This window comes from Henckelia pumila, chromosome 3, assembly GCF_033568475.1.
Source record: "Henckelia pumila isolate YLH828 chromosome 3, ASM3356847v2, whole genome shotgun sequence".
Taxonomy (NCBI): Eukaryota; Viridiplantae; Streptophyta; class Magnoliopsida; order Lamiales; family Gesneriaceae; genus Henckelia; species Henckelia pumila.
Window position 1 is genome coordinate 147,762,500 of NC_133122.1, and position 25,233 is coordinate 147,787,732.

The following is a 25,233-nucleotide window of genomic DNA, read 5'->3' on the forward strand; positions in this document are numbered from 1 at the left end:
AGAATGTCCTTCACGGCTTTCCAATGCATTTGACCGGGATTAGCTTGATATCTGCTCGTGACACTCAGAGCAAATGCTACATCCGGTCTGGTAGATATCATCCCATACATGATACTACCTATGGCTGACGCATATGGTACATGTGTCATTTTCTCTATCTCTTCATCAGTCTTGGGACACATAGACATGGATAGAGAAACTCCATGACACATGGGTAGATGTCCTCTCTTGGACCCATCCATTGAAAACCGTTTCAATATGGTGTCGATGTAGGTTGATTGAGTGAGTCCTATCATTCTCTTAGATCTATCTCTATAGATCTGTATCCCTAGAATATAGGATGCCTCACCCAAATCCTTCATCGAGAATCTACCTGATAACCATATCTTTGTTGACTGCAACATCCCTACGTCATTCCCAATGAGTAGGATGTCATCAACATAAAGTACTAAGAATGTCACAGCATCCTTAACTACTTTATTGTACACGCATGGTTCCTCCGGGTTCTTGATGAAACCAAAATCCTTTATTGTTTCATCAAATTTCTGGTTCCAACTTCTTGATGCTTGTTTTAGACCATAGATTGATCTCTGAAGCTTGCATACCTTATGCTCGCTTCCCATGGATGTGTACCCCTCAGGCTGCTTCATATAGATTTCTTCCTTAATGTCTCCATTAAGAAAAGCAATCTTCACATCCATTTGCCATATCTCATAGTCATACCAAGCAGCTATGGCAATAAGTATTCTTATGGACTTGAACATTGCAACTGGTGAAAAGGTTTCATCATAAACAACTCCTTGTCTTTGAGTATAACCTTTCGCCACCAATCGCGCCTTGTAGGTCAATACCTTACCATCAGGCCCAAGCTTTCTCTTGTAGATCCATTTACACCCTATTGGAACAATTCCATCGGGAGGATCTACTAAAGACCAAACTTGGTTTGTATGCATCGAATCTATTTCCGACTGCATAGCTTCAAGCAATAAATTTGAATCCGCATCAGAAATTGCTTCCTTGAAGTTTCTTGGATCACATCCAACATCGGGTTCATCTTGATCCCCTTCAAGAAGAAGACCATATCGAATATGAGGTCTAGAAGTCCTCTCGGATCTTCTAGGTATAGGCGTGTCTATCAATGGTTCCTGAGCTGTAGGATCGTTATTTTGTATTTCGGGTTCTTCTCGAATTTCTTCGAGTTCCATCATCTCGCCTTTCTTATCCAATAAAAACTCCTTCTCCAAGAAGGTGGCATTCCTTGAAACAAACACCTTTGTTTCAGCAGGATGATAGAAATAATATCCGATTGAATTCTTCGGATACCCTACAAAATAACATAAGGTGGATCGACTATCCAACTTATCTCCCACTGTCTGCTTCACGTAAGCAGGACATCCCCAAATCCTCAAGTACGAATACTTAGGAGCTTTGCCATTCCATAACTCGTATGGTGTTTTGTCCACTGCTTTAGTGTGGACGTTGTTCAACAACAATACCGCCGTTTCAAGCGCATAGCCCCAAAACGAAGGTGGAAGCTCAGTGAAGCTCATCATGGATCGAACCATGTCCAACAAAATTCGATTACGACGCTCCGATACACCATTCAGCTGTGGTGTCATAGGAGGAGTCCACTGAGAGAGAATCTCATTCTCTTTCAGATAGTCCAAAAACTCGGTACTCAAGTATTCTCCACCTCGATCCGATCGAAGTGCTTTAATACTTTTACCTAGCTTGTTTTCTACTTCAGCCTTGAATTCTTTGAACATTTCAAATGCTTCAGACTTATATTTCATTAAATATAAATATCCATACCTAGAATAATCATCAGTAAAGGTAATGAAGTAGGTGTGGCCATATTGAGTACCAATTCTAAATGGAACACAAACATCTGTATGGATCAAATCCAACAGATTTTGACTACGCTCAGGTTTCCCCTTAAAAAGAGATTTTGTCATTTTTCCTTTCAGGCAGGATTCACAAGTAGGTAAAGAGTTAATATCAGACATATCAAACATGCCCTCTCCCACTAGCTTGTTCATACTCCTTGAGGAAATATGACCTAGCCTAGCATGCCAAAGGTTTGCCGGGTTTTGACTATCGATTTTCCCTTTGTTTGTTGTTGCCGGTTTATCAACATAATTTATTGGAACTTATTTTAGTTTTAAGTTATATAGATCGTTTTCAAGTTGTCCATTTCCAATCAAACATTCATTCTTGTAAATATTGCAAATCCCATTCACAAAATTGCAAGAATAACCATCTCTATCAAGCATAGAAACAGAAATAATGTTTTTAATCAAATCTGGAACAAATAAAACATCTCTCAAAAGTAACTTAAAACCGTTCTGCAAATTTAAATAAACATCTCCCACAGCTTTAGCTTCAACTCTGGAACCATTTCCGAGCCTCAGCTGGGTCTCACCCATTCTAAGCCTGCGACTTCTTGTCATCACCTGCAAATCATTGCAAATGTGAGATCCACATCCGGTATCCAATACCCAAGAAGTAGTATTAAGTGAAACATTTATTTCAATATAGAACATACCCTTCGCAGTTCGCAACTGCTCTAGATATTCCTTGCAGTTACGCTTCCAATGACCGAGCTTCTTGCAGTAATGGCAAACATCCTTGGACTTTTCCATGTTTGAAGCCTTTGTCTTGTACTTCTTCTCGGGTTCGATTTTCTTGGGTGGGGCAGAACGTTTCTTACCCTTTGTATTTGGCCCCTTCTTAGCAGAAGAAGAGGAGCCCACCAAGAAAGCCGATTTATCCTTCTTTAAAGTGGATTCATATGTCACAAGAATATTGACCATCTTTTCAAGGGAGGCCTCTATCTTGTTCATATTGAAATTTACCACAAATCCGTCAAACGAAGAAGGAAGAGATAGAAGTAGTAAGTCCACGTTGAGTTCATGCTCCAACACCAAATCAAGGGTTACCAACTTCTGTATGAGCCAAATCACTCGTACCCCATGATCACGGACCGAAGTCCCTTCACGCATGCGACACGTCATTAGCTGCTTTACAGTAGCGAACCTTTCAGCCCTCGATTGAGCCCCAAAAAGTTCCTTGAGTTGTACGTGAATGTCAGCAGCATTCACGGTGTCCTCAAATCGCCTCTGGAGTTCATCAGACATCGAGGATTGCATGTAGAATTTGGCCTTGATATCATGGTCCCACCATGTATCAAGTTTGGCTAACTCTTCCGGACTTATGTCAGCTGGTGCTTCCTTCGGAGGAGATTTTTCTAACACGTAGAGCATCTTCTCCGAAGTCAAGACAATCTTCAACTTACGGAACCATTCCGTATAGTTTGCGCCAGTCAATTTATTTTGTTCGAGGATCGAGAAAAGTGGATTACGCGAATTCATCTTTATGAAATACTGAAAAGAAACAGACAAATATCAGTGATTTGTTTAATTAATCTACTAAGACATAAAATAGGCAAAATTTATTTTATGAATCTCACTCCCACTATTTTAACGATTTCACTACCCTTTAGTGAAAACGGGAAACTGTTTTCCTTAGTGAGAACATGGAGTCCAATTGACAAACTATGGTCCCAAATAATATCAGCCAACCATAATTTTCAAAAGGTAGAGCCCAATTGCTTCCAAAGCAACCTCCACGTTTTTACCTCATGCCCAATAAGAGCCCAATAATATGGCGCCGTTTATTGTGACATGTCAAGATGACCCATCAATATTAAGTTGTGATGGACGGTCGCCATGTGGATCCCCCAATGGGAGTTCCACCCAACTTACAACATGTGTCGATCCAATGTACAGCTTTCCGACGAACGGGCCCCCCCAATAATATGAGCCGGACCATATCCGCGGTAGCATCTCATACATTGATCGTTGATGGAAGGTAGGAACATTTAAACAAATTTAAATTTTCTTTATTTATCTTGATATCAATTTTAAATTATATTTAAAATGAGGGATTTTAATTTTGAAAATTTGTCTCATCATTTTAAAATTTTGTATGCTTGCCGGATTCACACAATTTTGTCTAAAACATGCATACAACAATAATATCACATATTATATAGGATGATCGATTCCATTTCTAATCGACCCGTGGTTTCCAATCACGAGTCTTAGTCCAATCCTAGGTAATATGCAGTATGCAATGCAATCCTATTACATTGTGCTTCCAATTTACATTTTTTTTGTCTTTATTGTCTGCTGGGCCCACCTCCGTCTTCAAAACTTCATCTCCCACTAAATCTAATGTATTTACAATAAATAACAATGACAAGTAGGGGATACATTTTTAAGGGGTGGGAACGGGCCATAAACCAAGCCCACTTTTATTACATATGATAATTCATATTGGGCCATAAACCAGGCCCATTAATAAATCCAACAACAATAAAAACAAATGTAAATTCCTAACATACACATACAAAATTGGTCATGGCAATCGATCATCCTTATCCAATAACATTTAATTCAAAATTAATTTATAGGATAACATGCAATGGCAATTTAAATTTAAAAGGATAAAATCATATTCCATATATAAAATCTTATTTTACATACAAAATCATATTTTATCTTTCTATCAAATAAAATCATATTTTATCTATAAAATCCAATTTTATACATAAAATCATATTTTACTCAATATATCCATAAGATCATATCTTATCATCAATTGTACCAAAAATAATTAATTTCAAAATTCAATTTAACGGATAAAATATTTAAATTTTCCAAAAATTCAAATTTATCCAAAAATCAATTTTAAAATTTTCGGACTCGAACAATTCGATCCGACGCCTCGTGGACCAATCAAAAACAATTTTCGATCGGACCAAAAATAGAATTTTAACATATTAAAATTTTAATTTAAAAATTAAAAATAATTTTTCGCGGGCCGCCCGGGACACTCCCGGGCTGCCTGCACCCCAAAGGGGCTCGGGCCGGGCAACCCGGCTGCCCCTAGGGCAGCGACCATCGCTGCCCGGGTTTTGCCCGAAAAAAAAATTTTTATTTTTTAAAATATTTATTTTGTTTCAAAAACTGAGGCTTAAAAAATTTTTTGTACAATCGATTAATTTAATCGCTTGATCTGAGCAACCTGTCTCTGATACCACTGTTGGAGAACGCGGCGATCAGATCAATCAGAACTGATACCCGGTGCAGCGAAAGTTTAAAAATTTTATATGGAACGATTCCATAATGGGTATCAAAACTTAACGATTAAATTGTGTGTGTAAAAATTAAATAACAATTATAAATTTTTACCTCCAATCTCGAATCGAGATTATGGACACCAACAGATTGCTCTGCTCTTGTTGTATATCCCTGGAACTGATGGACGAACTGTTCTTCAATCAGGTCCACGAACGGATATTTAATCCCTCTGATAGATTGCACTAGAAAATCTATCAGAAGTTTCTACGAAGAGAATTAACGAATTTGATCCGTTAAACCAGACTGTAATTCAAAATTCACAGACTGGATTTTTCCGAGCAGAGGGGAGGGGGGTCGGCGGCCACACTTAGAAAAATAGGGTTTTTCGAAAATAATTTTGTGACCTGTTGTGTATAATTTCTATACTGCAATAACTTATTTATAATGTAGGCCGCTAACAGCTTAGGGCCCATTAGTCATAAGTTCAAGCCCGACAAGCAAAGCCCGCATGTTCAGAAATTAATATAAAATTCATCATGACTCCGATTGATAAACCGATTTCACCAATGTGCACAGAAACCATTTCTGCACCTTTTAAAGTCAAGATAAATTTTTCTGAATCCGAATTCAGTGATTTCCAAAAATGCCCATCCCTATGTCATTTTAGGAAATCTTACTCCTCTACTCTTAATTAAGAAGTCCAACTTCTTTGTTTATTAAATTTAACTCTTTAAATTTAACTATCTCAACGGGGATTAAAAATCCATTACTCTGTGTGACCCTCAATGGTTCAGGGATACAGCTAGCCGTGGGCTCACAACTCCTTGTGACTCGGAACAACAATTTCCGACTTGCCCATCGAATCATGGTAAGAGCGCCTAGCAACATCGCCCCATGATTCCCTAGGTATCACTGATAGTGCCTGCAAGAACCAATAGATTTTGGTTAGCGTACAGTACGGTCCCTTCATCCATATATCCCGATCAAATCAACAACCATTGGTAAATCGAGAGTCGTTCGAGATTCGATAACTATGCAATACATCTTGAAGATCAAATAGTGACATCGCATGTGTTACTAAGAAACCATTTCTTAAAACACATCATGTACTCTGGCCAGAGATTCGTCACACTAATATCTCTTCAGATCGCATAGGATATCCACACTCGCAAGTATGTGGTGAATCCCTGACAACAAAACATCGACTCCTATATGTGTTGTAACTGTACCCAATCCCGACACCTGATGACCCCAATAGAGTCGGTAAACGAGTCAAAGCACAGTATTAGCATATAGAGTCTCAATGATGTTTCAAGTAGTAAGGACTAATGGTGTACAACCAAAACCGCGGACTTTATCCACTCGATAAGTGATAACCACTTGGAAAGTCCAGATATGGTAGTTCGATCATTCATCGTATGAATATCCATTTGCATGCTTTGAACATCTCTATGTTCCTTACCAATGAAACGTGGTACTCTGCATCGCAAATGCTAGTCTCAAACTCGAGCGATCCTTATCCTTATTATCGGACGGCTCAATCGACTAGGAATATTTTAGAATATACAGTGACTATAAGATGTGTTTCATGATAGACATCTCCATGTTCTACCACATCTTACATACACTATAGTATATTCAAGGTCTTTATCAAAACAACAATAGTATATCACAATATAACAATATGAAGAAAGATAAAGTCATTGCCATTAATAAAAGTGTAAATTATATTAAACAAAAGATTGTTTATACAAAGAGTCATCAAAGCCCTTAGCCACAAGTTGGCTCACCGGGCACCTACTCTTTCATAATGGATATTCCGAGGCCGAGCACCCCGCTTCTTTCCTGGATTTCTCCAAAGCTCTTGATGACATGCCCGAAGAGGATTCTGAGGAGGCTGAGCAAGAAAAACCCTCGGATCCCGAACAAAGCTCTAAGCCCTAAGACGCCCCCGCCCCTTGATTATTTCTATATAAATACCTGTTTAAAACATGATCTATATGGTAGACCCTGCGCGGTCATTTAGTTTTGTTGTTGCCCAGATCGGGCTGATACAATGTTATTCAATGAAATGTTTTTGCCCATCTCTGCTTGTTATGCATGTTTTTGCCCGACTCGGGTTTTTTATATGCTTGCTATGAATGCAAATAACAGTTACGCCACAATTTTTTACCAAGTGTAAGAATTTACACACCCGTCCTATATGTGACCGAACTGATTAAATGATGAAATCTTGAAGACATGACCTTCCTGTGCCTGGACCGGGTTAAGAGCTTGGCGGGAACTCATGCAATGTACTTTATTAAAATCCCAACCTCATACACCCGAACTGTCCAATATATATAAGAAACCATAAAATTGATTGAAAATTTTCAAGGGTCCAGGTACATTCCTGGAAATCAGAACCCCTATGAATTTTTTATCCGTGTTGTTTAACCAGTCCTGCTTGACCATTTAATAAGACTGATGAAGTTTGTATGACAACCCTGTTTGGGCTATGAATTCCCTTGATGTGGGCCCCTGAGGTGAACTTTGAGTGCCAGACCTACCTGGGCTTTTAGTTCCACTGTTGTGGTCCTTGAGTGCCACTGAGGTGGACTTTGAATGCCAGACCTGCCTGGGCCTTTAGTTTCACTGATGTGGTCCTTGCGTGCCACTGAAGTGGATTTTGAGTGTCAGACCTGCCTGGGCTTTTGGTTCCACTGATGTGGTCCTTGCGTGCCACTGAAGTGGACTTTGAGTGCCAGACCTGCCTGGGATTTTAGTTCCACTGATGTGGTCCTTGCGTGCCACTGAAGTGGACTTTGAGTGCCAGACCTGCCTGGGCTTTTAGTTCCACTGATGTGGTCCTTGCGTGCCACTGAAGTGGACTTTGATTGCCAGACCTGCCTGGGCTTTTAGTTCCACTGATGTGGTCCTTGCATGCCACTGAAGTGGACTTTGAGTGCCAGACCTGTCTGGGCTTTGTAAAGAATGTCTAAAAGTACTAATGCATTATATAAGAAAAATTGGCTCCTACTGCGCGATTGTTTTTTATAAACAAAATTGACACAAAACAAGACTGACCCTGAGATAAATAAAAACAGGACTGACTTTCATAACGTAAAAAGAAAAAAAACCCACTGGTTATGGACCAGCTTGATGAGTTATAGATACCGTGGTGAAACCCGGGCTGGCCTGCTTAGGGATAGTATTTTTTCAAGTGATGAGCATTCGAGGGCATTTTACCCTTTTTGCCTTGGGCATCTTCCAGATAATATGCCGCAATTCCAGTTTTTCCTATTACTTTGAATGGGCCTTCATACTTGGCCTCCAGCTTTCCTCTTTCCCCTGGATGTTGTATCTTGCGCATAACCAGATCTCCCTCCTGAAAAACTTTAGGGTATACTCTTTTGTTGTAAGCCTGGCTGCGAGCCTAAGTGCTACGCGGGACCTGTGTTCTTCGAGTAAGTCCAAATCCATTGCTCGTAGTGCTTGATTGTTTGCCCCATACGCCATTATCCTCGCACTCTCTTGTCCAATTTCTGCCGGGAGAACTGCTTCCGTCCCATACACCATACTGAAAGGAGTTTCACTTGTACCAGATCGAGTTGTAGTTCGATAGGACCATAATACAGAAGGGAGTTCGTCTGCCCATTTACCCTTAGCTGCATCTAGCCGTGTTTTGAGAGCTTGGACAATCGTCCTGTTGGTAACCTCAACCTGTCCATTCCCTTGAGGGTATGCAACAGAGGTGAAAACTTGTTCAATCTTCATCTCTTGACACAATGCTCGAACTTTGGAACCACAGAACTGCCTCCCATTGTCCGAGGCCAACCTGCGAGGGATTCCGAAATGGCATACTATATTTTTCCACAAAAAATTGACTACTTCATTTTCTGTAATTTTAGCTAGGGGCTCGGCCTCCACCCATTTAGAGAAATAGTCGACCGCGACCAATAAAAACTTTCTTTGCCCCGTGCTAACAGGGAATGGTCCTACAATATCCATTCCCCACTGATCAAAAGGACAAGCAGCTACTACTGCCTTCATGTATTCTGCAGGTCTCCACTGTAAGTTAGCATGTCTCTGACAATTATAACATGAATTAACCAGAGCTAATGAGTCTTTTCGCATGGTAGGCCAGAAGAATCCTGCCAGAAGTGCTTTTCGAGCTAGGGCAAGACTGCCCAAGTGACTGCCACAAGATCCCTCATGAATTTCTCGCAACACATAATTGGCCTCATCCGGGCCCAAGAATTTTAACAAAGGCTTTGAGAAGGATCGTTTGAACAGAATTTGATTAATCATGACAAAGCGGAGGGCCCTTCTTTTTACTTCCCTTGCTTTTTTATTATCACTCTTTTGTAGTTAGATATTTGTGTATATCATACCTCCAATCCCCTTCTGGTACTTGGGCTAGCATGTCATCCAAAGTTTCTAGCTGGGACACGAGCTCCCGACCCGTGACAATGGGATCCGGTCGGTCGCTCAAAACGCTGGCTAAACGGGCCAAGTGGTCGGCCTTGATGTTCTCTGTTCGGGGAATTAACTCTAATTTCAGATCTGTGAATCCTTCTTTGGCCTTGTCCAATGCATTGGCATATTTCCTCATTTTATCGTCCTTGACTTCAAACTTTCCATTGCTCTGTTGAATAGCTAATTGGGAATCGGAATATAGGATAGCTCGGGAAACCCCCAAATTCCGCTCTGCCTTTAGTCCGAGTAATAAGGCCTCGTATTCTGCTTCATTATTGGAGGCTCTGAAGTCTAGTCTGATTAAAATTTTAGTCTCTTCACCCCAAGGTGAGATTATTACAATTCCTGCTCCGCTCCCGGACTTGCATGATGACCCATCTACAAAGATCTTCCATAGTTCTTCTTGTTCTAGCTGAATTGTTTCTGCCAAGAAATCAGCTAGGGCTTGGGCTTTTATAGCTGTTCGAGCTTCATATTTGATATCGTACTCACTCAATTCTATGATCCATCTGACCAGTCTACCCGATACATCCGGGTTAGCTGCAATCTTTCCCAAAGCACTATTGGTGAGTACAGTGATAGGATGTGAGAGAAAATAAGGCCTTAATTTTCTTGCTGTGATGATCAAAGCTAGAGCAAGCTTTTCCTGAGTCAAGTAATAGAGCTCGGGTCCCCTCAGGGTGTGACTGACGAAATATACGGGCTGATGATTCATTCCGTCCTTTTTGACAAGGACCGAACTGACTGCTCGGGGTGTAACTGCCAAATATAAGAACAATTCTTCCCCTTGGGTAGGTTTATTCAATACGGGTAATTGTTTTAAGTAAGCCTTCAAGTCTTGAAATGCTTTCTCACTTTCTTCATTCCATTCAAAATTCTTCGTTTTCCTTAGTGCTTTAAAGAAAGTGAGGCTTTTATCTGCCGATCTGCTTATAAACCGGGCCAGTGCTGTAATTCTTCCTGTTAATCTCTGTACTTCCTGTATATTCTTAGGGGAGCTCATAGAAATGATAGCTTGAACTTTTTCAGGATTAGCTTCTATTCCCCTTTGCGTGACCATATAACCCAAAAACTTTCCAGCTCGGACTCCGAAAGTACACTTGTTAGGGTTTAGCTTAAGCTTGTAGCGCTTCAGGGTCTGAAAGGTTTGAGTTAAGTCGGTAATAAACTGGTCCGTAGTTCGGGTCTTGACCAGAATATCATCTACATAAACTTCGATATTCTTCCCAATTTGTTGCTCGAATACTTTATCCATCAGCCTTTGATATGTAGCCCCATCATTTTTGAGCCCAAATGGCATAACTACGTAACAATATGTTCCTGTTGACGTCACAAAACTTACTTTATCCTTGTCCTCTCTGGCTAATGGGATTTGATGATATCCTTGATAGGCGTCCAAGAAGCTGAGCAGCTCGTGTCCTGCTGTCGAATCGACAAGTTGATCAATTCTGGGTAACGGATAACAGTCCTTTGGACATGCCTTGTTTAGGTCCCGAAAATCCATGCACATGCGCCATTTGCCTGAGGACTTTGGCACCAGCACTATATTGGACAGCCAGGTCGGGAAGTAGATTTCCTCGATGTGTCCCGCTCTGAGTAATTCGTCCACTTATTCCTTTATAACCGCATCCTTTTCGGGACCGAAGTGCCGTTTCTTTTGGATAATAGGGTGACAACTCTTTATTATATTGAGTTTGTGCTCTGCCACTTCCCGATGTACCCCTGTCAGGTCGGAAACCGGCCATGCAAAAACATCCTTATTTTTTTACAAGCATTCCAGTAGCGGTTGCTTCAACCGTGTTTCAAGGGTGTGAGCAATTTTCACCACCCCAGAGGGAGGTGATATCATGATTTCCTCAATTTCTTCTTCAGTGGTGACAGATGTGTCCTCTATCAAGTTGACTTTTTCCATCCCAGAAAGTCCAGGTCTGCCAACATTATCAGTCCTGGCAACCTTTTGCTCTATTCTGACCTCCTCTACATAACATTTGCAAGCTATGATTTGGTCCCCTTCTACCTCACCAACCTCATTTCCCACCGGGAATTTTATTTTCTGATGCAGGGCTGATGCCACGGCCATGAAAGTGGTCATGGCAGGTCTACCTAGTATGGCATTGTAGGCAGACGGAGCGTCAACAATAATGAAACTCACAATCATGGTTTTGCGGATGCTGCTTTTACCCAGAGTTAAGGGTAAATGCACTAACCCCACAGGTCGGATGGCATGACCTGTGAAACCAAAGAGTTATGTTACGACTGGTTCTATCTTGTACTGCCCCAAATCCATTTGATTTATTGCTTCCTGAAATAGAACGTTGACAGAGCTGCCTGAATCCACAAATATCCGGGCTACATCATAATTTGCGATCATAGCCCTTATTACTAGTGCGTCATTATGGTTGCTAGCCACCCCTTTCATATCTTCCGGTCCAAAAGAGAGGGTCGGGCCAGTATGGACAATCTGATTGTCAATCTCCATATCCATTAACTTTCTGCTGCTAGTCTTCCTAGCTCGGTTGGAATCACCATCAGTAGGACCTCCAGAAATCATGTTGATAATTCCTCGAGCGGGCGGGGCTGGTTTCTGATGAGCTCGATCATCCCTGGGCTGTTCTTGATTGGGTTGGTTGAAATCTTCATGGGGAGGAGCAGTCCTGGCTCTTTGTCTTGACCTTCCTCCCTGTCCCCTGTTCGGGCGATACCTTTCCTGACGGGTCAATATATTTTTTAATTCAAAGTGTTGCTGTATTATTCTTTCAATTTCTTCATCTAATTGACGACAGTCCTCCGTTGTATGCCCATACTCATTGTGAAAGTGACAATATTTATCTGATTCCCTGTTACGAGGTCCCTTCTCAGCCCAGGGAGGCCTCTGCGTGAGTTTACGATCGTCACAAATTTGTAAAGCTCGTACTTTGTTCATGCGTAAAGGGGTGAGAGAAGTGAACTCTCCCAACAAAACGGGTCGGAATGGCTGTCCCATTCCCGAGTTATTGTTAGGAACCCTATTTCCCTTTGGACTTTTTGGTCGTTCCCTCTTCACAGCAGCTCTAGAAACCTGTATTTCTTCCATGTTGATATATTTCTCCGCTCGGGCGAGTAGTTCCTCGTATGTTTCCGCTGGTCTTTTTATTAGGGATTTGAGAAAATCTTTTGTATCCAGCCCTTGCATGAAGGCACTGATAAGCAGATCTGGTGTCGCAGTGGGTACCTCAAGAGCCAAGGCACTAAACCTACGGATATATGCTCTCAAATTTTCATGCTCTCTTTGCTTGATTGCGAAGAGACTGAAAGTAGTGGTAGGATACTTTTTGCTACTGGCGAAGTGGTGCACGAAGGATTTGCTAAAATCCTTGAATTCCTTGATCTCTCCGGGGCGTAACATATTGAACCATTGCTGGGCTGGTCCTATGAGAGTAGTAAGAAAAGCCCGACACTTAATCTGATTAGAATATTTATGCAACAGAGCGGCATTCTCGAAGCGCGCTAAATGGTCTTCAGGATCTCCCTTGCCATCATATTCTCCAACATGAGGCAATTTGAACTGCTTGGGGAGGTCGGCGTCCAATATCTCCTGAGTAAAAGGAATGTTTCTTGTTGTAGTAGCTAGGTACCGAGCCTGTTTTTTCCTTAGCTGCTCCATCTCCTCTTTCAACTTTTTGATCTCATCGAAGTGGGCGTTGTGCTCAGGGTGCAGAGGATTGGCCTCTCCTCTTTCTGCCAAAGCCCTCTGAACAGCCTGAGCTATTAATTCCTCTAAATTTGGGTGATCTCCATTCTGATTAGCCATCGAAACTCTTTTCCTTCAAATTCCCACAGACGACGCCAATTGATGATGTCGGAATTTTACCTCGGGTTCGGTCTGGTAGAATGGATCCTCCAATTCCTTTATAGAGTAGGTCGGGTCGGGTATGACGGAACTGCACAAGCAACAGCTAGGTCAAAGGGACGCCGAAAGTGTTTTCGGCGTGACCCCTTCGATGCCTAAGTCAGTGTCTTGAAGGCAGAGGGTATGATTAATGCGAAAACTGGGAGATATAAGTGCGTAAAATTGAGTAATGAATAATGAATAATAATGAATAATTACAACCATAACAGTACCTGTATTTATAGGAGAAAATAGAATAAGTTACCTAGTCGAATTATAATATGTCCTGTACTGGGACTCTTCATCCATTGGACCGCCTTCAAGTTTATCCCCATCTCATGAATATCTGGAGATGGTCAAACTTATCCACAATGCATGTAAATCCGAGACTTAGAGAAGTCTATCCAGCCCATTAGGGCCCAGCTCTGGTCGGCCCATAAATAACAGCCCAGTTCAAGTCAAGCCCTAACAGGTGTAAAACTGGGCTGGACCTTGCCTAATGATTATAATTCAATAATTGGGCCAACCCTCATAAACCCATAACAAACGGATTCGGGTTAAAATAATTTCACGGGGTATCAGAATCATTTCTTCTGATAAAGTGTGTTTCCATTGTCTCCATAGTTGAAAACGTTGCAGCAGATCCAGGGCAGACAAGTTTTGGACTGAGATTGCAAGTTAGAGGGATGGAAGAAGATCAAAAGGCTCATGATATTGATGTTCACAAAATTTTGATCAGTCCCATAGCTGCTCCACCATCTTTAGCACTATCATCATTGCAACCAAGTACAAATACGTTCATTCTTGATGCTCAGAGGTGAGTGCACTCTGCAACCTTCACTAGGACTACATTTTCTTTTTAAATTCAAAATCCATTAAGTTGTTATTTTTCTTGGTCTCAACCCGTTATATATATATATATATATATATATATATATATATATATATATACTATTAAAAAATAATGTTTCAAATATAAAATAGACAGTTGGGGTTACGATGTCAGAACTTGTTCAAATGCTTGTACGTCTACCATCAATTCATACTATCAACAGGTAAATGTTGGTGTAGTTTTTTTTTTATTTCTTGAAAGATGTTTTCTTGATGTTATTTTTTTGTCTTTTTCTTTTATTACTCAAGGGTTATTTGATATATGATGTTTAATGTGTACTTCTTTGGTTTCTAGATGTTATTTGTGGTGTAGCTCTTGGATTCCTCGAAATGCATTTTGTTTTGAAATGTTAATTATGGTGTGGTTTTTGGATTGCTTGAATGATTTTATGTGAATTGTCATCTTCTTAATAATGGATGAACTTTTTGAATTTGGACTGAATCATTCTAGTTCGTATGAGAAAGTGGTGTTTGATGTTTGCTGTATTTTATTTCTCCTGATAGAGACATTGATTTGACTGTGGAGTTGCATTCCAAAGTTACTGTCGAATCTTGATCTACTTTATGTCTTGTTTTCCTTATATTTTATCAATTTATTATGTTGTTATGGTCATGATGTGATTATTATTTGAGTTTTTAGACTACGTACTTACTAAACATCTGCTTTGTTGTCAAATAAATGTTTTGTACTTCAATGACTCTTACATGATCATGATATTTTCTTTATGCAGCTTTTCCATGTTTACCAGTTTGAATGTTTCAAGAGAGCAGTGGAATTCATGGAAAACTGCGCAAGATCCTGGAGTTTTTTACCGTCTTTTATGTTTGTAGGTATTCACGAAAAACATATTGTTATTTTCTACTTACCTGTTCGTTTTAATAATGAACCCGCACCATGGACAAGGTTGGTTGTTTTTGTCTCAGCTAATTTATCTACTTTATTGCTTATATCTTTAGTTTTTATGAATTTTGATGCAGTGACAATCCAGGGGAATATCCAAGACCACTACCTAATATCCCATAGTTGAAGCATGCTACTGATGCTATTGAAAGGAAGGAGGGATTATGACTTGAGATCAGTGAGATATAGGACGACTTCTTTATAGGATGTCTTATAGTGTTTAGATATATTTACAGATATCTTATATTATTGGATTTCGTATTTAATTAGCTCCATAGTTGTAGTGACCCTGCATGGAATCACCTACTAACTGGTAACTCATAGCATGCATTAAACTTAATACAGAAAAATACTTAACAGAGTAAAACGTGCGGAAACATAATCCAAAATTTACATATCAGCTTAGCAAAACAAGTCCAGGCTTAATACTGTAGTGATACAACCAAATCGAAAAGCTCAAAAATAAACTGTCTAAAACATTATACAGCTAAACAAATCCTGCTGTATAAATCCCCTGAAAAAGCTTCGGCTCCCTAGTCCTACCTCGAATTACCGGCTTCGTCCATCCTGCGACCTACTCCATGGAATAGGGTGTCCAAGATAACAACTAGGACGTGAGCGCTAATGCCCAGTACATAGACATGAGTAAACATATGTATATAATGCATGCAACATGATGACAAGTAAAGGGTCATCTAAAAAGTCATGCTCAGTACCGGCGCCACATGAGTGCTGCCACCGCACGGATCAACCTCTGGGTGCAACAACACTCGTCTAGTACACCTGTGAGGACTCGAAAACTAATCTCTCAAATCATAACGATTAATGCAAGATCAAATAATATCATTTAATCCAATAACATGAATTAATAACAAGGAATCAAAGGCATAAAAAAAATTTTTTTTTTTTTTAAACAACAAGGCCTCGCTCGATCGGTTAAAATTAGCCGATCGAGCGAGCACAATTTCAGCAACTTTCTGCCCGATGATTTACATTGCCTCGCTCGATCGGTTGAAGTTCACCGATCGAGCGAGAATGCTCTATGCAGAAAACTCAGAATCTGCTGTTGCTGTATTATGCAATATCTAATGTGCTTGAAACATTCTAAGCATCTCCAATTCATGCTAGAATGATCTAAATACAAGATAGAAGATAGAACATGCATACAAACTCAAACCTTATCTAGCATAAGTTTCTACAATGTAAGACATCAAACTCAAAAGTTTCATACAAGTATTCAAATTGAATCAAAACTTCCAACAACTAACTTCATACAAGATTTGACAGCATATATACTAAAGTGACTCAACTAAATTTTACTTGTAGCAACAACATCAACATCTAGATTAGAGTCTAATCTCAAGCCTTTAATACAAACATCAAAACATGAAAGAATAAATAAAACCAATGAATTTAACATATCAACATTGGATTCTAATCTAACATGTTTGACATTACAAAAGAACATAGACTTCTATCACCCGAGTCTCCACTCTAATCTCTCAATCTCTCACTTCCATGTCAAGTCCGACTCGCTACTCTTCAACCTGATGCAATGCAGACATACAAGCAAAACAATAGCCGGATAACTCCGGTGAGAATAAATCTCACTCAGTATGAAAGACATCTATATAAATCCAGTAGATATAATTCAAATAAGAAATTACTATCACAATCATCATTTCCTTATACCCTTACCTGTCGAATATATTTCAAAGAAAATTGATTCAATAACATAAAGACTCAAGGACAAGTCGAGGGTTAAAGGATTCAAGTCTCACAGAATCGATATTTTTAAAAATCATTTCGTTGGGATCCCGGAAATATAATAAGGCCAAAAATCAAGCCTCCCACCTACGCTCCCGCTCGAGGTGGTCAATCTCGTATTCCCTAGACTGTGAACACTATGCTGAGAACCGTGGCAAAAGAAATCAAGTCAGATATCTAGCCTCTCATATACAAGTTCACCACGTCCAATATTTTGTTTTCGATTCTGTTTTCAAGGTTTCGAAAGAATTATGGCTCAAGAGGTTTACTCTCAATTCTATAACCAATCTACCATAACTCAACAATTCAGTATAATCTAAACTCATCAATCTCAAATAAATATTCAATCATCAATATCAACAAGTAATCATGTTTAAATCAAACAACTCATATATCAACCAAATCAACTAAGTCAAGTAATTCATTTAGATCATATAAGATTAAGTAAAACAACTAATCATGCATGTATGTGATTTAATAAACTCGAAAACCACCACGTTCTCAAGTTATTCTACCTGTCAAGGTTAATATCGAATCATACCTTTAATCTGAACTCAAACCTGTGAAACTCTTGCACTACTTGATCAAACATAAGCTGTCCAGAATTCTGCTCAATCCTTTCAACATCTGCTCACTCAACCATAGCTAGTCCAAGGTGTTAGTTGATCCAACTTGAAGCTCATTTCAAATCAATTCCGGACTCGTCGACTCGACTTCGATACTTTCCAACTTAAATCTGAATTACATTGTTTAAAACTCAACATCAGCTTCTAAACATCATCACAATTCATCAAGCAACAACTACAATTCTTGATCGATTTATCGGAATTTAAACCGACGGCGCAACGATTCAAATTCGATAAATCCAAAGGCTTACACATCATCTAAAAATTGATATAAATCTAATATCAACCTCAATATATAAGCCATAATTCGAAAATAGCATCCCAATAATTTCAGAATTTCATATCAATTCAAAATCTTCTACCGACGGCACAACAAACCGAAATCGGAAATTCTAAAAGCATTAACATCATCTTCTCAATCATCTAAACACATATTCATATCAATTCCCATCAGCCATACACGAATTCAGCAGCATAATATTTCCAGAAATTCATAAAATATTCAAAAATTGATAAACATGCCCGAACGACGATCTTTTCACGATTCGACTTAGATATGTTATCGTCGTATATACTAGAACATGTTTATACAATCAAATCTTAATTTTAACAACATCTTAAAATTCAAACACGGTAGAATTGAGCCAAACTTACGTCAAAATGTAGCACTCGAAGCCGTAATCGCAAATATACGATCTATTTAAAATTCTACCGGGCGGATTGATTTCTATAGAAATTGGAATATTGAAATCAGCTTTGGAACCCTCTTTCTCGACTTCTCTGTTGAAATTGCTGAATATTACATGAATGAATACATGAAATATTATATAAGAAGCCCACGTGTGATTCCACTTAGCATTAGAAAAATTGCACTTTGGTCCTTAATTTCCTTTGAAATTGAAATTTAATATTAAATCAATCCTCAACCTTGGAGCTGAAATTCTGATACCTTTACACCAGTATACATGTATATATATCTATATACATGCCACCTTTCCAATAAAATAAGGTATTTGCATTTTAGTCCCTGAAAATTTGATATTTGCAATTCAGTCCCTGCTCGAGTTTTTTCTTCAAATTAAATCCTCTTTAATTCCCACGACTCGGAATTTCAATCTTAATCCCATACTATTCAATTCAATATTTTATTCTTTTAATTTATGAATCCCGGAATTTAATTCTCATGATCCGTAAATTCTCAAATTAAATATTTTCGGCTCGGAAATTAAATCTCTAATTTCCATAATTTCCCAATTGAATATTTTCCAAATACAAAATTTAAATCTCTAATTCCATAATTAATATTCATATTTTCAGGGCCTTACAACACCAAAGTAGTCAGACATACATGTCCCCGTCGTCGCGGTACTCTCAGTGACAGACTATCGAGTATAGAGCTGAGCGGTTCTATAATCAGGTATAACAAGGTATAGGCTCAACGTGTATGTGCACATGATATATGAATATAGAAAGCGATAAAACATACATCATGCCACATAATAATGTCAAATAAATGCAACATATAAACATGTATACTCGCTAGTTCAAGTTTAGTAGAATCCTAGGTTCCAAGCCTATATTAAAAAGTTCAAAGTATCACTACACAAGTTATATTAGCCTTAACTAAACTAATAAGTACTCCCAAAACTTAAATAGATTCCCAGACCATACCTTCGTCCGTAGTAATCCCTTTGATGTCGCTGACTCTAGATGACTATAACAACTTTTTTGTTATTTCAGAATCTCACTATTACCGATAGGGCCCTCAAGTGTATATCTCACACTATATAACTGAAGAAGGAAACTCGGGAATTCGTAATTCAAAATGAACTTCGGAAACCCCTATTTATAGGAAAATTTTCGGTCAAGTTCGGACCCTCCGAACTCAGGTTCGGATCGTCCGATCTAACTCACTGCCTGCATGCGAGACAAGTCGAGTTCGGACCGTCCGATCGCCACTTCGGGCCGTCCCAAGTGTCCTAAATCCAACACTTGTCAAAAACCATGGCTGAGTAATCCCGCCTACTTGGCATAGGGGAAGTTCGGGCCGTCCGATCCTGCTTTGGACTCTCCGAACATGCCTTAACTCCGAAGTCAACAAGCCCACGATCGGAGCTTCCGGACTGCTGAGTTCGGACCGTCCGAACTGGCTCAAAAATTGAAAGTCCAATTCTTCGGTCTGAAGTCTGATTAAGCCTCGGAATTGGTTAATTACTAACTCTTAATCATATTTAACATATCATTATCTTAAAATGGAATCTGGGTTACTACAATAGTTTTGCTGCCGTTATAAATTTATTAATAATGGTCTACATTTTTTCCTTTTATGTTGTAGGCCTATTCCTTGTTTTGTGATGTCTGATCTTTGAAGCCTCGCTACGTCCCAAAGAGAAAGAAGATCTTTTGTACTGTCTTGATATAGCAGAGGAGTTGTTCTCTGTGCAATGTTGTTGGTACAATCATTTTGTCTAAATTGATGTTTTAAACTTAATTTACTCGAACGTTTGTGGTTTATGACTAGTGTTTTTGTTGTTGGTACGTACTTAGACTATGACCAATTTGTAGAAATTGTACGTAATTTTGATAAACTAATTGCACATTTTATGATGTTTTAAATATTATGTACATCTATTTTTTTGTAAATTGATCGTTAAATGAGCGTTGGATTTCGTTTTAATATAAAAGACAATGGTTTAAAACCGTAATCTTTTACGACAAAAGAATACGGTTTAAAACTGTTGTTTTTACGACAAAAGACTACGGTTTTTAACGACAAAAGACTACGGTTTAAAACCATTGTTTTTTAAAAGAAAATACTACGGTTTGTATGACAAAAGTCTACGGTTTAAAACCGTAGTTTATGACCGCACTTTTAACTACATAGCATTTAACATTGGTTTTACAAGCCCAATTAACTACGTTTTTTCAACCGTAGTCTTTTACGACAAAAAACTACGGTTTAAAACCGTAGTCTATGACCCCACTTTTAACTACATAGCGTTTAACATCGGTTTTACAACCCCAATTAACTACGTTTTTCCACCGTAGTCTTTCAGCATTTTTGTTGTAGTGAGAGGACACGATGATCCAATGATGATATTCATGATCAACTGGTATTGGCTGATCCAGGAGGTGTACTCAGGATTCAGAGAGTCAGTGCCGGCGGTGGTGATGGTCTTGGCTGGACAAGGATGAAAGCCATCAATAAAGCCAATGAGATCATGACCTATGAGGAGGGTCGTGAACTGCAGACGCCAAGAGATCGTAGTTCGAAGAGGTGAGCTTCAAGGACACGTGGGCAACAACATTGAAGGATATTGGAGTAGTAACAGTGACGGTGGCAACCATAGAGTCGATCGGAAAAAAAAGAGGAAGACTTTCCAATGGCGGCGACTGCTGGAGGCTAGGGTTTAGTGGCGTAGGCCATGAGCTCTTGATACCATGTAAAAATTAATGAGAGAATTATATTTTTCATATATCTCAAAGAATGAATACACGAGATTTTTATATACAACAATAAATTAAAGGTCTAAGAAAGATGAAGATTACAAAGAATAAAAAATTACTAAATAAAAGAAAACATAATATACAATATATTCCAATATATACAATAAATATACAATATTTTCCAATAATAAAAATATGTTGTTTTAATAAAGAAAAATCTAGTCTTTATTAGAGTAAAAACTAAAAAGGATAACTCAGCCTTTTTATTATTTAGCTCGTAGCCTGTTATTTAACTTAATGCCTAATTTTATGAACGTAGTTGAAGACACCATGCATTATCATACTTGAAATCCTAACTTTCTCCCCTCCATAGTCATATTCTATTCTATATCGTGATTTCAAGCGAGATGTTTTAAAAAAATTGTAATTTTGTGTGGTTGCCTCTATCTTTTAATTCATTTATTCAACTTTCTTGTTTCCTCTCGAAATCATGGCATATCCAGGATTTTCAATCAGGGGGAACGAATTCAACAAATTTAAAAAATTTATAAAACACAACATATAATAAATGTCATGTATCATATGTTTTTACTAACATATATCGAGATTTCATAATTTGAAACTGCTGAATAATATCTAATTATCATCTGTCTCAAACGTACACTTCACTCAATATATGATATCAAACAATCATTTAACAATATATCATCTCCCAACCTATTACGAATTGTTTTTTTTTATTTATGATTTTCATTGGTGAAAACATTATTTTTACAGTTGTAACGGATATTAATAATGCTAAATTTAAGATTAGATTTATATATCAAAGGATATAATATATTGATTTTTATTTGATTAAATCTTTTCTTATAAAAAAGCTCGCTAATCCCAGTAACTTTAGAGAACTGATTGACATTTCACATGTCAAAAATAAACTTATCAAATCAGTTCTAAGATGTATTAACTACATCAAAGAAAAATCGGATGGATAAAACTGACCAAACTGAACAATTTTCCTTTATCACTTAAAAAAAATACTGGACAATACAAAGCATAATGCATTAATGCCAAATATATTATATCCTAAAATAAATTTATTCTTATCTTATTTATCAAAGATCATCTTAATCAATTTATAATTAAATTAATATCTTGTAAATATATTATATACATAGTACTAAATTATTTTTAAAAAAAATTCAAGGAGTCGGACTCACAATTAAATTTGCTTTTAAAAAAAGATTATATATATAATATATAATGATTTTTTAAAAAATTTCAAGGGGAGCGGTCGCACATATATCGGCCCTTTTAGTTTGCGTAAATGTTCAATATTTGAGAATGTCTGTACTCTGTAGTACCTAGAAACTGGCATGAAAATGTTTGACTTTTTATCAAAATCCGAAATGTCGAAGAAAATTCTTGATTTCTGTTTGTTTGAACACGCTTTTTTTACGAAGAATTATGTCTTAACGATCATAGGATTTCAATTATTTAGTCCTTTTTGCCTTTATTCTAGTATAATTAATTATCCGGATTGCTAATGGAATCGGGGGGCCACTGTTTGAGGTTCTTTTAGTCGTCCATGTATCTTGCACAATTTAGCATTCGGGTCCAATTTTAATCGCATAAACTTTTAATATTCCTAGCTAATTAATTGTATTATTGAAGCTGAATATATATATAAACATTTAACTATAATTTGCATTATTGAGTAAAATGTCAAAGAAAATCTAATTCTTTAGTACGTTTAACCTCGAGAAACTACAGCATCTAATTCTTGAATCGAATTTGATGTTTGGGAACAAATCAGATGAGGAACAAGAGTTTGAATCCTCTAATAAGGTGATTCCAAGTTTATTCTTTTTACATGCAATTTGATTCTTATAGCATGAGAATCTATATATATATGAACACATCATTAATTTCCCCAGTTTTGTCACGTGTTGAAAATAAATTAAGAGTATTAATATATATACTATATATAAAAAATCTGTCTTTAAAAAAAAAAGGACACTATATTTTTTTTTTTGATATTTCAAATTGTAGTTTAGTCTCTCGATAATTTTTACGGCTATGATATTGATAAGTGAAATTTATGCAATTAATTTTTATATGATTTAACTTGGCTTTTGTGATGAATCGAGCGGTATTATGCGTAATTCGCTGTTGTTTTGTTTGGAATGCAGAAGTGGACAAGATGTATGTATTTATGAAAAGAGAGGTATTTAGGATACATAAGAGGTAAAGGAAGAAGTAAGATATGATTTTGGAGCACAAAGAAAGAGCCTAAGTACCGAGAAGATGCGCAAGAAGGAATCACGAAGCAGGAATTGTCCAAAAATTATTGTAAACTCAAGAGAAATCGGAATCTGATCTCACCGTTCAGAATGTAACATAAGATGTTATAAATATGTTTAAATTTCATCTCAATCCAACGGCTAAAACTTCGGATATGAGTTTTGCAAAAATTATGCACATATATAAGAAAGAGGGGGCTGAAGGTAGCGCCTAGGTGCTTATTTGACGAAGAGACAGCGCCCCTGCACCCTGTGTTCGAAAATTCAGCGCCTAGGCGCTATCCTGCACGAAAAAGGAGATCAGAATTTTGAGATTTGAAAAGTCTTGACTTTTCGGGCTTTATTCGACGGGCTTCAAGGACATATAAAACGAGAACAACAAGCAATACAACAGGGGAGGAACACGCAGAGAATTAGCCGCACACCCAAGAACACCCAAAACAACACAATACTACGCATTTAAGGAGGCTTGGGACACGGATTTGAGACGTGAGAGCGAACGACAAGGGATAATCGAATCACGAGAGAGAGAAAATTCATCTGGGGATGGAGAATCAACTCCACTCTGTGATTTTTATTATTTGTATTGATTTATGATGAGATTTTTTGATATGTCTATGTGTTTGATTATTTCTTTATAAATTAAGAGTTGTTTCTAAAGATTGACGCATCTTGATTTGAGTTTTATGTTTTGATTATTATTTTGCCTACTATTATTTGTTCTTAACATATTGTGGAAAAAATATGATTTTTTTAGAGACATTTACTAAAAATATCATAATAATGTATATAATTAGATTTTTATTTTATTAACATTTTGATTTTTAATCAGTGTCATGATATGTATATATATAATGACGGAAATGTCGATGTCACCCATGTGGGTAATACCAATAGGTGGTGTGTCACTTTTTAATTGGCCAATTTTATGGGCCCCACATGTGGAGCCCACATGTGTGGCCAATTAAAAAATTACACGTCACTCATGTGTGTCAGGAAAGCCATTTTTTCTTGTAGTGAATTTATTTGTGTATTTCTATTTTGGTTGTCTTTCAATTTACTGGTCATAAATTGAATGTTAAATTTATTTGAAATCTGACACTCGATAGAGGCGATTTTTAATAGGATCATAGGAAAGAACAACCTAAGATTTTTGTAGAGTTCAGGAGGCCTACGATTTCCTTTGAGGTAATTGAAAGAAAATCATAGGACTTGATAAAATTATTTTTATGTTGAATTTCTGCTAGGAATATCGAAATTGACATTAGAATAATAAATTACTCGGTACTCGGGAGAGACAATAAATAACACTTAAGGGTTCTTGGCCTATAAATGAGAATAAGTGATATTATCAATTGATATGATTTAAATGAATCAAAATTGAGTGAAATCTTGTATCTAGAACCCGTCTCAGATCGTGTACCCAAAGTCGTCCTTGAAATTCTGGTTTATTTATTTTATTTTATTTTATTGAATTTATAACTTTAATTTTCTAAATAAAATTGAGATTATTTTAATTACAGAATTTGGTGTGAATATAAATTTTCAATTCTCGTGAAAACGATACTCTACTCATTATATATTAAAACCTGACATCGTGCGCTTGGAAGCGAAAAAATAAAAACACGCAACATATATTACTACGATTTTAATATAAATTAAATTTATTAGAAAAAGGTTGTACTGCAAGCGTCGACCATACATTAGTAGATATTTAATAAAGAGGTCGGTCCATCGTCCATGGTCTAGTGTGTGTGTGTGTGTTTAATCGTTTGGGAAGTAAAATTTATGATCGATATTGGTTTTACCAAATGTATTTATGAAGCATAAA

The 25,233-nt window shown here is 37.6% G+C and overlaps 1 protein-coding gene across 1 annotated transcript; it reads right to left on the reverse strand.

Moving 5' to 3' along the window:
• Nucleotides 1–11,367: 11,367 nt before the first annotated feature.
• LOC140889706 (uncharacterized) lies at nt 11,368–13,392 on the reverse strand. The gene is made up of 2 exons (XM_073297428.1): nt 11,931–13,392; nt 11,368–11,831 (listed from the first exon to the last, which is right to left on the reverse strand). Exons 1-2 carry the CDS (start codon nt 13,390–13,392, stop codon nt 11,368–11,370), a joined length of 1,926 nt encoding a protein of 641 aa, XP_073153529.1.
• Nucleotides 13,393–25,233: the final 11,841 nt, after the last annotated feature.